This window comes from Peromyscus leucopus, chromosome 3, assembly GCF_004664715.2.
Source record: "Peromyscus leucopus breed LL Stock chromosome 3, UCI_PerLeu_2.1, whole genome shotgun sequence".
In the NCBI taxonomy this organism is placed as follows: Eukaryota; Metazoa; Chordata; class Mammalia; order Rodentia; family Cricetidae; genus Peromyscus; species Peromyscus leucopus.
In genome coordinates this window covers 104,781,739-104,794,518 of record NC_051065.1, presented here as the reverse complement: position 1 = coordinate 104,794,518, position 12,780 = coordinate 104,781,739, and the positions used below count along the sequence as shown (strand labels likewise).

Genomic DNA, 12,780 nt, shown 5'->3' with positions numbered 1-12,780 from the left:
GATAATAAGGCCTCCCCAATTCCCAAGATTGAGAAGTATATCTAATTAGCTTCTAATTAGGGTCTCTGCTGTAAGCCCTTCCCAATTTGATCAGAAATTATAGCATATAAATTCAATCAAAATCATACTAATTCTTCCTTTCTGTTCTGGGGATTAAACCAAGGGCCTCATGCATACCGGGCAGTTCCTCTACCACTGAGCTGATCTTCAACCCCCCTCCTTTTTTTTTCACTTTTTATTTGGAAATAGGGTCCCACTAAGTCGACCAGGCTGGCCTTGAATAATACAGTCATCTTGTAGACTAAGGTAGAAAAGACCAGTTATCATTTATTTAGTGACTTACTCAAAGCACTGCTTGGACTGCCTATTTGCCAAGCATGACTTCACTTGCTACCTGGACCAGAATGGCCTGGAGGAAGAGCTGAAACAGTGGGCCATTGCCCTTAACACCCTGCTGACTGCCGTGTACACTTCTGCAAAACCCTGCTTGCTTGGCCACAATACCGTGTGGTTTTAGAGTATAAAATGAGAATACACCGGATCCTTCATCACAGCCCTTCAGGAGATGTCCTGGTTGCAGTGCATTGGTGGCATCTCCTCTCTTCTGTCTCACTGGTGTCAGAGCGCTTATTTCAAAAAGATTCCCCTCACAGTCACTCCAATAGCCACACCAACTAGTTTGTCATTTTTTTTTTTTTAGTTTGTCATTTTTATTTGTGCTCTCAGTATGCTTTTATTTTCCTTCTCTTTTTGTTTCGTCCATAGTACTTTTAAAGAAGTGTAAGAATCAGGCCATTTCACTCTTCGATACTCCAGCAGCCACCTTTGACTGGATGTATTAACTCACCTCATGCTACTGTCCCGCCTAACGGTCAACAGTGTTGCTTGCGATCAGTGATGCCCCTTCCACACCAGAGTCCAGGTGGCATCAGGAAGCCTCTTGGTGTGTTTATTCACATCCTGATCCTGCTGTTTGCTCGTTGATAGTGAAATCTGAATTCAGTGGTGTTCTGGGCAGCTACACACTTTCTATAACTTCTGCTCTATTGAGATTTTCTTTTGCCCTAATCCATTGTTAGTTAATGTGTACACTCTAGAAATGTTTGGGTGGGTGCATACTTAGATTCATTTGGCCCAGGGTTCTGTGTTTCTGTGGTTAAACGTATTGATCATGCTATCTAGCCCCCTCAGAACAGTGTTACACATTGGAGTTGTGTTTGCCAAGGGCTGTAAAACCATAGGCAAGTTAATTAGCTTGTCTGAACCTCTTACCTTCACTATGAATGGAGAAAACGTTTCTTAGATGCTTGTTCAAAGGGCCAGTTGATTTTCTCAACAGTTAATGCACCTACCAGTGTTCAATAGTCATTTTATTAACATCAGCCAACCTAGCACAAATGAAAGTATTTGTCCTTATATGAATTTAGTCTTGTGGGTTTTTCGTTTTTTGCTTTATTTTTTTAAAGGCAAGATCTTGCTCTGCCCAGGCTGGTACTGAACTTCTAGGCTGCAATGATCCTCCTGCCTCATTCTCTATACCACTGTGTCCTGGCTAGCTTTAAGTCAACTTGACAACCGAGAGAAAGAGATCTCAGTTGAGAAAATGCCTCCCTAAGATCTGGCTCTAAGTTATTGTCTTAATTAGTGATCAGTGGGAAAGGGTCCAGCCATGGTGGGTGGTGCCATCCCTGGGTTTGTGGTTCTGGGTTCTACAAGAAAGCAGGCTGAACAAGTCATGGGGAGCAAGGCAATTAGCAGCTCCCCTCCATGGCCTCTGCATCAGCTCCTGCCTCCAGGTTCCTGCCCTGTCTGAGTTCCTGTCCTGACTTCCTCAGTGATTGACAGTGATGTAGAAGTGTAGGCCATATAAACCTCTCCTCCCCAAGTTTCCTTTTGGTCATGTGTTTTGTTCCAGCCATAGAAACCCTAAGATACACTGCATCCAGCCTCTCATTATTCTTCCATCAGGACAACTTTTAAGTTAGTTGTTTGAACCTAAAATCCCTCCGGTTTGAAAGTACTATTTAGTTGTTCTCAAGATTGTAAACAAAAAGCATCAGAAATACCCCAGAGGGAGAAATGGGAAGTGGGCGGTCACTGGAGTGCGGAAATTCTCTACCCCCAGCCTGACAAAACAAACCCCAGATCTCAAGATAGCCGCGACCACTGAGCCATCTCGGTAACATTAAAGTAGGGAGCATGTGTAACGCTGTGGAGATCTGGCTGCCCTGACAAACAAGGAAAACATCAGCCAGCAAGAGAAGATGGCTGTGGAACCTGCATCCCTGTCTTCTCTATGAAGAACTAAGACAGCCAAGCATGGTGGCACAGACCTGTAATATAAGTACCTGGGAGGCTGGGCAGAAGAGGACCGTGAGTTTAAGGCCAACCTGGGCTACACAGTACTAGTCCAGCCAGGGCCGTATCAAGCATATACACAAGAAACATGCTAAGATGAAAGGATTCTTGAAACAAAGCATCAAAAGGTGATGTCAGCACCGCCGAAAGGAGAAAATATCCTAACGTACAAAGCAAAGGTCAGGGCACCTGTGTTGAAGGCAGAAAAGCCAAGTGTCTCCGACTCTTCAGAGTGTGTGTCCCTGTAGTCCCATACCTCGTGCTGTGTCCTTTCCTATTGCTTGAGTCTGTAGTGACACACACACACACACACACCCGTAAGCTGTATGTCAAAGGGTTGCTCTTTGGTTTGGTGATGTTGGGAGGTGGTTAAACCTCTAGGATATATAAGGCCTAATGGTAGATCTTTCAGTCATTGGGTTGCACCCTTCCCAGATCCCCGGGTACCCTTGGAGGTGTCTGTGAGACCCGCCTTCCAAGATCCCCAGCTGCCTTAAAGTGAACAGCTTCCTCCACCCTGTGTTCCTACTACAGTATGCATGACCATCAGTGCCAGGTCCTTTAGAAATTATTTGCCTTGGGCATTGTGTCACCACCGTAGAGGCTGACTAACAATCCTAATGACTGACTATTCTGCATGTCTTTTAGCATGGACGCACCGGGGATGAGACAAGGGTGTGTGCATGAGGAACACAGGCAGAGCTTCCACAGGGCTCCAGCTTGAGGCTGAGAAGGAGTTGGCAGCAGCCTGGAGAGGATCAAGCTGCTCCTCAAACAAGGGAGGATGCAGGCCATTATGGGTTCTGGGATTGACTAATGAACACTCATCATCTTGCCTGGAGGCCATCAGGTGCTTATGGGCACAAGGGTGGGGTGAGAACTGAAGGAGTCTGGGTGTTAAAGCTGCTGGGTCGGTGAGCCCAGTTCCAGTGGTAATCAGGGACCGCCCGATCTCAGGAGCTACTTAAGCTGATGTGTTTGTTCTACAGCCACCTACGTCATAGGTGTTCTATACAGCACACCCTGTGGGAAACTAAGGCATATCACTCATCGTCTGATCCCCAAATAGTGACCTATATCAGTGGGGTATAAGTGAGTGTGGAGGGTTTCTTCAGATTTTCTCTCAACAGCTGTCTTATTTCTCTGTGGGGACAGGGGGTGGGGGGGTGGACTGCAGACTCCTCACACGCTCCAGTCCTCAGATGACAACAGTTTGCATAGTTTGCACACATCTGTAAACCTTGCATCGGGACTTCTTAAGCTTTTCCACCTGCAGCATTCTTCACCCGAGATTACATGACCCTAGGTACAGGTGCTTTAAAAGGGCGCACAAATCAAAGTGTATTGACAGCAAATCATGAAGACATCTATTTCAAATACTTCTTTGGCGTACATATAACTTTACCATCTAGTATTAAAGATTAAGGCAAATTTGCTTATGAGGTGTGTATGCTTGTCTAGTTTTGTATAAAGACTTAGATCTTGCCCAAGCATTGATGCATAGGACATAGAGTGCACTAGTTATTTTTCTCGTAGCTGTGGTCAAATGCCTGACTAAAGCAGCTAAGGAAGGAAAGAGAGGTTTGCTTTGGCTCCTGGTCCGGGGGAAGTCCGTCAGTCATCAGATGACCGCCAGTGCGCAGCTCTCTTCCTCCTTTTTTTTTGACCCAGGGCCCCTTCCATGGGATGCTGCCACCGCATTTTGAGTAGATTCTCCCACCTCAACCAACCCAGTGTAGGAACTCCCTCACAGATGTGCCCAGAGGTTTGTCTCCTGGGTGACTCTAGATCCTGTCAGACTGACAATATTAACCACCACATAGAGCATCTTCAACATTTTATAGCTAAAATTCGAATTTCATTTTCATCAGTACCAAGAGTGGTATTTTGCATAAACACATAGAACACAGTGGCAGAAGCATGTTTAAAGCCAATTCTGAAATTGTTGGAAATTTTGTCCCAATCCCAAACCAAAGTTCATTTAGTGATTTTTTTTTAATGAAATTCAAGTCAGCAAATAGACAGCCATTTTTGAAATCAGATAGTGTAACACAATACAACCCAAAGACATCATGGATTTGAGTAGTATATGTTTAGGAATGACAGTGGGAAAACAGGAAAAGTGTCTGTGTCCCAAATTAAACACTTATGTTTCTGTAAGAGCAGAAATTTCAGGCTGGAGCATTGGTTCAGTGGTTGAGTACTTGTGCTCTGGCTGAAGGCCTGGGTTTGAGTTCCAGAACCCACTGAGCAGCTCATAATCATCTGTAACTTCAGTTCCAGGGGATCTGATACTTTCTTCTGACCTCCACAGGCACCAGGCACACATGTGGTGCACAATACACATAAAATAATAAAATAAATAAATCTCTAAAAATTAGAAAAAGAGTAGAAATTTTTTGTGTGCAATAAAAGCAGTGAAATTTCTGCAAATGGTGACACACACCTTTAATTTCAGTACTCAGGAGGCAGAGGCAGGAGGATCTCTGTGAGTCTGAGACCAGTCTGGTCTACATAGTGAGTTCCAGGACAGCCGGGGCTCGGAGCTACATAGAGAGATCATGTCAAAAAAGAAAGGAAGAAAAAAAGAAAGAAAAAATAAAGAAAAGATGGAAGATAAGATTTAAAAAAACAAAAACAAACCCCTGCAGTTCCTAGCATACAGTACACAGGCTTGAATCTGAGCCGAGGTGTTTTAGGCAGTATGGTTGATGAATGCAGAGCAACTGTCGGGGTTGTGTGTTTAGAACCAGGACTGCCAGGAGGTCACAGCGCCACACAGGTGAGCACCGCCAGCGAGGTCTTAGATGCAATGTGCATTTTACTTTGAACTAATTGCTAGTCCTTGGGCATTTATAAGACATTTGCTGTTGCCAGAATTTTCACAAGTGGCACATGTGGAGACCTGACCCACAGTCTGAGAACTGCCTCTGCCTTTCGGGTATGAGCTAGTGCATTATAAAAGCGGTGCAAACGGTTCCTGCAAGAGGACAATCTGCATGCTCACACAGATGGATGCAGGTGCCTTCTTGGCATAGTTTAAATCCAGGGTTGGTCAGGTTCACAGATGCAGAACCAGTGGACATGGAGGGCCGATGGCGTGTTCATAGTCAGCCTGTCTTTGGCATGTGCCAGGCACAGCTCTTGAAGATCACGGATGATGTATATACAATCACATGTGACCTTTGAGTCCCTCTGAGAACATTACAAAGAATGAAAAAGAGGCACAGAGCAGTGGTACATTATCCCAAGTCACCCCTTTTCCAAATGGAGCATTCACTGAACATACCTGTCCTCTCTTGCTTCTGCATTAGTTAAGCTCTTTCAGTGTAAGCCACACATACGTCCTCAAGTATGTTTGCGCATTGGATTGGAAGGGTGCCTGGGCACAAGGATCCAGGGATGAAAACCACAACCCATCTGGCCTCAGAACAGACTAGAACAGTTCCTGAGCTCCGTGTTCCAAGCACATCAGAGAAGCCAACCCAGTGCCTTTCTGGATTTCAGCCCTGTGCCCCTCACTCAGACCTATCACTTCTCCCTCTGCTGACTTCTGCCTGGCGCTCCTCGGCCTTCTGCTCAGTACAATCCTCACTTCAGTACTGCACCCGTGAGGATCTCCAGCAGGGGCCCAATCTACAAGCAGGCCTGAGTGAGAAGCGGGGATATGCCTGCCTGTCTGGACTCTCCACCCCTGGAGTGCGGCGGTCTTCTCGACCAGCGAGAAAGAACGACCACCACTCAAGGATTCTTCTCAAATCACACTTTATTGGAGAGCCTTTTGATTAAGGGAGAGCTGGAAGCGAGGGGCCCCGAGCACTAAAAGCGGCTGTTTATATAGGGAAAAGAAGGACGGATCGCTCCTTGACTGGCTGAAATTAGCTTGCCACCACCAGGCACCACAGGATTGACTAGGGACCAAGATATAGCTTGCGCATGCGCAAAGCTGAGGCGCGTATTTCATCGAAAGCATTGTCTTATAAGTTATAAATCTTCAGAATGCAAGGAAGTCGGCGCCATCTTATAATGGCGATTGTCCCGGCACCCTGCAGAGAGCTTGTCCTAAGTACATTCCTCTGGAAGCCTTCTGTATCTATTTTCTCTAGTTTAGACATAATCCATTTTGAACCTTCTGGCTTTGATGTTCACCGGGGTCAGCGACTTTAGGGTCAGCGACTTAAAGGGCCAAGTAGTAGAATCTAGGTAATGACCCTAGGTAATGACCCTATGGATTCTCAGTCACATGTGACTTGGCTCCTTCTCTCCAGGTTAAAATCTCAGAAGGAATGAACACAGTTGGCCCAGCTCGCTTCCTGCACCAGTCCTTGGTGCCCAGGCTGAAATCAGTTTTCTATGCCCTCGAATCCGTACCCACCCAGGAGCTATCAGCCATGGATACACATGGCCAGCAGGCTGCCCTTCCAGGAAAGGCAGGCAGCCCCAGAGGCCAGCTGAGGCTTGACAGGCATGCACTCAGGCCCACTGGGCAACAAAGTGCAGGCTTTACAGCAGATGTATAGACTAGTGAATGAAAGAACAAGGGACCGAACAAATGCTTGGAGATTAAATAGCTTGATTTTTAGAAAAGTATTTGGGGTGCGGGTGTAGCTCAATGGAGCCCTGCCTAGCATGTGTGAGAGGTCCTGGGTTCTAGGACTCCCCAGCACCAGTGAGTGGATGAAGGAATGAACGAATTAATGACTAAATAAAGCAGGACAGCCTGCATTTTGAATTTTTGCTTTCATCGCCACCTGCTGGCCGGAACTGGTATCAGGCTAAAGTTCTGTTACAGACGTTTCCTTGTATTCAGAAAGAACCTTTTTCTAAGAAAAGCTGTAGTTTCTTTCTTTAAAAAAAGTTTACTATTCTAAAATTAACATTTTATTTATAAGACAGTTGTGTAAATTTTTGTTTATATTTCATATATTTTACATGAAAACATTTTAGAAGAAACAAAATTGGTATTTTTACCAAAAAAGAAATAAAAAACAGATTTTTAAATATCTTTACATAATTAAAGAATATAGAAAAATCAATATGAAAATATTAGGGGAATGAAGAGATGTATCGGGGTTAAGAACACTTGTGGCTCTTGCAGAGGACCTGAGTTCAGTTTCCAGCACCCACAGGACAGCTCATAACTACCTGTAACTTTAGCTCTGGGGGATCTGATAGTTTCGTCTAGACTCTGTGGCTACGCACACACATATACACAAATAAAGATAAATTACTAAAAGTCGACCAAACAAAAGACCTAGACAGTAGTAGACACCTGATGGGAAGCCTAGCCTGTGCCCGCAGGCCTGCCTTCTACTGCGTGATCACCTAGTGTCTTCACCAGGACACTGAATGGTGTGCCTTGTCCCCTGCCTCTGGGACATCATTACACTAGGCTGTTTTCCTCCTACAGTTCCTCCTGGCCATGCCTAGCTGACCATCACAGAACGACATAGAGCACGGGACATTTATCCCTGCACTTCGGCACCCGCACACTTGCCAAGTGTGGCTGCATCTACCTTCTTCTGCCTGCATAAGCTCCTGTCAGGCAGACCCCTCCAGAAAGTACGGCTCTGGAGGTTACTGTGACCGCCCAGTGCAGGATTGCGGACCCCTGCTGCTGTCAGTTCAGGAACACTGCGGCGTCTATGACAGGTCTTCCTAAACCCCGCCCACATCTTTCTCAAGCCCCCTTTACTAAATTCTCAAGTTGCCCAAGGTTCTCATGCTGTCTGCTTCCTGCCCACATCCTGGCTGAATGTCAGTATCTGTCCAACTATATGCCCAGGAAAGGCGATGGCTGGGTCAAGGTCACACTACTCAGGCTGTGCTTCTTCCTCTTGTGCATACAAAATCAAGACAGTTCCCACAGCATCAGAACATCCTTCCAACGTGAGACAAGCACGTATTCTACCAATCCTTGAATACTTTATAAAGATGTGTTTATTTTCATTTTATGTGTATGTGTGAGTGTCTGCCTATATGTATGTGTACCGTGTGTGTGTGTGTGTGTGTGTGTGTGTGTGTGTGTGTGTGTGTCTCCCAGGAGGCCAGAAGAGGGTGTCGGATCCTCTGTAACTAGATTACAGGTGGTTGTGAGCTGCCCCGTGTGGGTGCTGGGAACTGAACTTAGGTCCCCTGCAAGAGCAACAAGTGCTTTTTAACTGCTGAGCCACCTCTCCAACTGTGCTGAGAATTTTTTAATGTGAGCTGCATGGCAGTCTTCTTTAAATTCTTAACTATCAGGACACATGTGTCCACATGCCTAAGTACCTTTTCAGTGGTTTGTTGATTGACCCTTGGCCCTCAAAGAGGATGTAGTTGGATAGAGTGGTGACAGCCTCTGAGCTTAACGCTCATGTTTGTTTGTTTTTTTTTTTTCTCCCTACTTTGCTGCCTTTCAGATCGCCATGAGGTTATCTCCAAGGAAATTTTGGAGCTGGACCCTTGGGAGAACCAGTGGAATGTTGTCGCCATCAACGTCCTCATGCATGACAGCTATGACGTCTGCCTGGTAGCTAGGATGAACCCCCGAGACCTCATCCCACCGCCCTCAGATCTGACTGATGAAGGCGGCGACCACAGAGGGCAAAGCTGAGGGTCTCATGGCTGGAGGAGCCATGGCCTGGCAGCCTCCGAATGCTAGACCCGGCATACTGTGTGGCGCTGACGTTCTCACTGCATGCCTAGCAGCCCCTGTGTAAGGCGGTACTGAGCAGTGACAGGGGTGGGTGGCACAGGGTCTTCCCTTAGGGGCATCGCAGCCCGATGAAGTAGATAGGGCGGTGCCGGGCGGATGGCGAGGGTGCATGTGAGTGGGACAGGGAGCACATGGAGGGCAGCAGCCTGCTCTGCTGGGGACTCAAGAGCACTGCCGAGCAGACCCACGGGTGCTTCTGATGATGAGATTGTGGGAGAGGCCAGTCAGAGGCCCTAAAGTGGGAGAGCTGGTGCACGTCTGGGACATCTAGTCCGGCCTGGGCACACTGCTCGCACACAGGATTTGTCACTGAGAGAATAAAGGTTATAACTGGGTGACCAGGGCCGAAAGAGGGAGGAGCGTGGGTCTGGGCCCGGATAGAGGGGCCATCCTTCCTGGAGCTTTGCCCCAGCTTAGTCTGTCTATTAGAACTGCCCTGATCTACAGCCCTGACCTACAGCAGCAGTGCCCACTGTGGGCCAAGCGCTCGGACCTGGAACCCAGCTCTGTTGCGACGGGCCACAGTGAGCAGAGCGTTCCTGGACACAGAGGGGCCCCTTGGGGGTTAGTACTGAGTGTCTAGACTGAACTTGCCCAAGGCCTCCGTCCAGCTCTCAGCTCTATAGGACTTTCCTCAGGACGAGGCTGGCTGACACAGCAGGTCTAAGTGTGAGGACCCAGGCTCTGAGTGAGGAGAGAAGAGGCACCTATTGGCTGCCTGCTGCCTCTTTCAGATCCCTCTCCTGGCTGGGAGGGTGAGCTGAAGCCTACTTCAGCCCAAGCAGGGCACGGTGAGCTCCCCCGCCCCCGGATATATTAGGGGTGATGTGCAGTTACAGGTGGAAACTCGTCTATTTTTGCCTCCATTCATATTTCCGGATGCACAGCAGATCCATCGGGTGGCTGTTCTCCAATAACTTCACCAGAGCTCCTGTGTAAGCAGGGTGGATGCCCTGGGCTCTTCTGGAGAAGAGCAAACCCTGCATGGAGCGTGTGTTCTCCAGGTTCCAACCTCTACCTGACAGGGAGCCAGGCTCAGTCAAACTGGAGCCTTTGCAACTTGTTTCCGACACCAAGGTGGGAACTCTGGGGGTCCAGCACAGGTGTACCCCCAGAAGGCTGCACTCTGGGAGGCAGAGACCATGTCTACCTCTCTGAGGTCACCCCCTAAGTCTCTGTAGCAGTATCTCTCACATGGGTGGAGTTTGGGGTGACCAGAATAGACAGTATGTCTAAACGAGCTCTCTGAGCCTGTCTGGGACTTCACGTTTCAGTGTCCTCATTCTGCCCCCTAGTGGAGGGTAGTAATCTGAGGTTTCCTTTTCTCAGGCAAGCCAGAGCTGCTCCTCAAATTGGCAACCAGGCTTGGGAGAGGTTCTAAGGGGTCTCTGCCACCCCACCCCACCCCCCGATCCCCTTCCAGAATCCCTGTTCCTGCTCACGCACCTGGGCATGTTAGAAGCTGCCTGTCACCTGGATCATGGGCCGCAGTGGCTTTATCTTCTGAACGCACTGGCCAGGACCATGGGCAGAACTTTCCAAGTCTTCCCTTCCTCCTATACGGAATGGGAAGGAAAACCCCATATCCTTTGCAGGGTCGGTGTGTGGAGTGAGTGAGGAAACGCTAAGTGGAATACTAGTTTCAACACAAATACCATGAACAGGCTTTAGCGGCTGGCCCTCTTACTGTTACCATGGTCAGGGGTTCCCAGGACAAAGTGCAGAACAGAACCCAGGGCTTTGGGGAATCTCAGACTTAGGGAGAGAAGTGGCTGCGTCTAAGTTGGTTCCAATGTCCCCTGTGCTGGGCTCTTTCGGCAGTGAAGACTCCCTTGGGTCTGCAGCCCCTTGAGAACATAAGTAGATGCCTCCAGGGCATCATCAGGTAGTGAGAGCCATCCTGGGCTAGGACGCCATTGCTGCCAATGCTAGGAAGTCTGAGAAGGGAACTTTCCAGGGAAGGCTGGGGGAGAACACAGGACAGTGGCTGGTCTCCCTGGAGCAGACAGTCCCAGAGCTGGAGGAGAGGCAGGAGCTGGGAACATTCTCAGGTTTATTCCCAACAGGTGCATCCAGGATCTCAGATGTCTGGCATGAACTCCTTTTGTTCTACACTCAGAACCCAGAGGACAGCTTGCTAGCTTTAGTGCTCACTTTCAGCTCCGGGGGCCTCTCCGCTGACTTTCCTATTTGTGATTCAAACCAATCCGCTCTGCCCTCCTGGAGAACTATTGTTAGAGATTCCATTTGGACAGACCTTCCTGTTACCCCTTCACTGTCACTGAAGGTCTTCTGACACCGCAGAAGGCCCCTTATAAAATGTCTACTACTGGGGCTTCTTATCTTTGTGACGCAGGATTGCTGGACGCTGAGCCAGGAGACACAATGGGGAAGTAATTTGGATGCTGGGCTGATAAAGGACTGCAGCTGTCAGCCTCACTGACTCAGTTTGTGCTCAGCAAGAGGCAGCATTGTTCTCAGGCTGACTTTATAATGAAGAAATGCTCTGACTGCAGACTTATAAAATACATTTTTGCTAATGAACGATCGCCTGCATTTTGGTTTTCACATTGTGGGTGAGTGTAGGTTTCGGTTGAACAAGAGTCCCAGTGCCTGGTAAATGTGGGAATGCCATGTCAGAGAGTGAGCATCTGGGACAGAGGCAGGTGGAGAGATGGCAAGGGGCAGCAGGTGGCCTGCTTCCAGGCAGGGCAAGCTCGGGCCCTTCTTCTCTTCACGGCTCCTCTTTCTACACAAAGCAGATCAGCAAACACAGCCCCCTTCCCCACCCTTGAGACAGTCTTGCTATAGCCCAAGCTGGCTTCAATTTTGCAATCCTCCTGCCTCTGCCTCCTGAGTGCTGGGCTTACAGGCAAGCACCACCACTCCAAGCTATAAAGTCTCAGCTCATGAGGAGCAAAAGCCAAACTCATCTCAGTAGGCAAAAATGCCAAGAGCCCACATTTCCCGCGGTACCATACAACCTCAGTGGAACAAGTTACCATGGATTCAGAGGCTTAAACCAGCACAGACTTATCCCCGTACAGTTCTGGAACTCAAGAGCCCTTGTGAATCTCAAGGAGCTAAAATCCATGGTGGTGGGGCTGTGACTCTTCTGGAGACCCTCTCTGTTTCTTCCTCCAGAATCTTCTGGGCTGTCTTGTTCTGAAGCCCTCTCCCCCATCTTCAGAGCCAACAACTGCACGGCCACGCCTGCATCTTCTCTGTCTCCCTCTCCCACTTTTCAGAACTATGGTTAAATTGGCCTGCCTGGACAATTCAGGGGATTTCTTGTAGAGATCAACTAATTGGCAACCTTCAGGCCAGTGGTGACCTTAGTCTCTGCCATATAACAACATATATGCAGGTTCTGGCACAGATGTGATGTGGCAAGGGAATAATTTTTCTGCCTATCATACCCAGAATCCTTTATGTTACCCATACAATGATCCACACATGATATGTAAATATCTGGTTCCCCCACCTTCTCTTTCTCTGGTCAGGAAACACAGGAAAGTGACAGAGGCATCAATACACATGCAGCATGTGTCCTAGGACCTTGCTTGCCTGTGAAGACACAGGAAGAGGTCACCACTGCTCCCCAGAGGGCCTCTAGGAGCAGGGATGCCTGGAGCTGGCTGGGGGCTACTTCACACCCATGAGGAGCCACCACAAATAAAACTGGTATAGCAGAAGGGGAAAGTGGGCAGAGAGAGCCAGGTCAT

General features: G+C 48.2%; 1 protein-coding gene across 1 annotated transcript in view; it reads left to right on the top strand.

Moving 5' to 3' along the window:
- Nucleotides 1–11,599, top strand: part of Kbtbd12 (kelch repeat and BTB domain containing 12) — a 74,180-nt gene extending 62,581 nt beyond the window's left edge. The window contains exon 6 of the mRNA XM_028854260.2: nt 8,760–11,599. Coding sequence (XP_028710093.1) covers nt 8,760–8,953 — 194 coding nt within the window. The 3' untranslated portion in view covers nt 8,954–11,599. The remainder of the gene's footprint in view (nt 1–8,759) is intronic.
- The last annotated feature ends 1,181 nt before the right edge of the window (nt 11,600–12,780 follow it).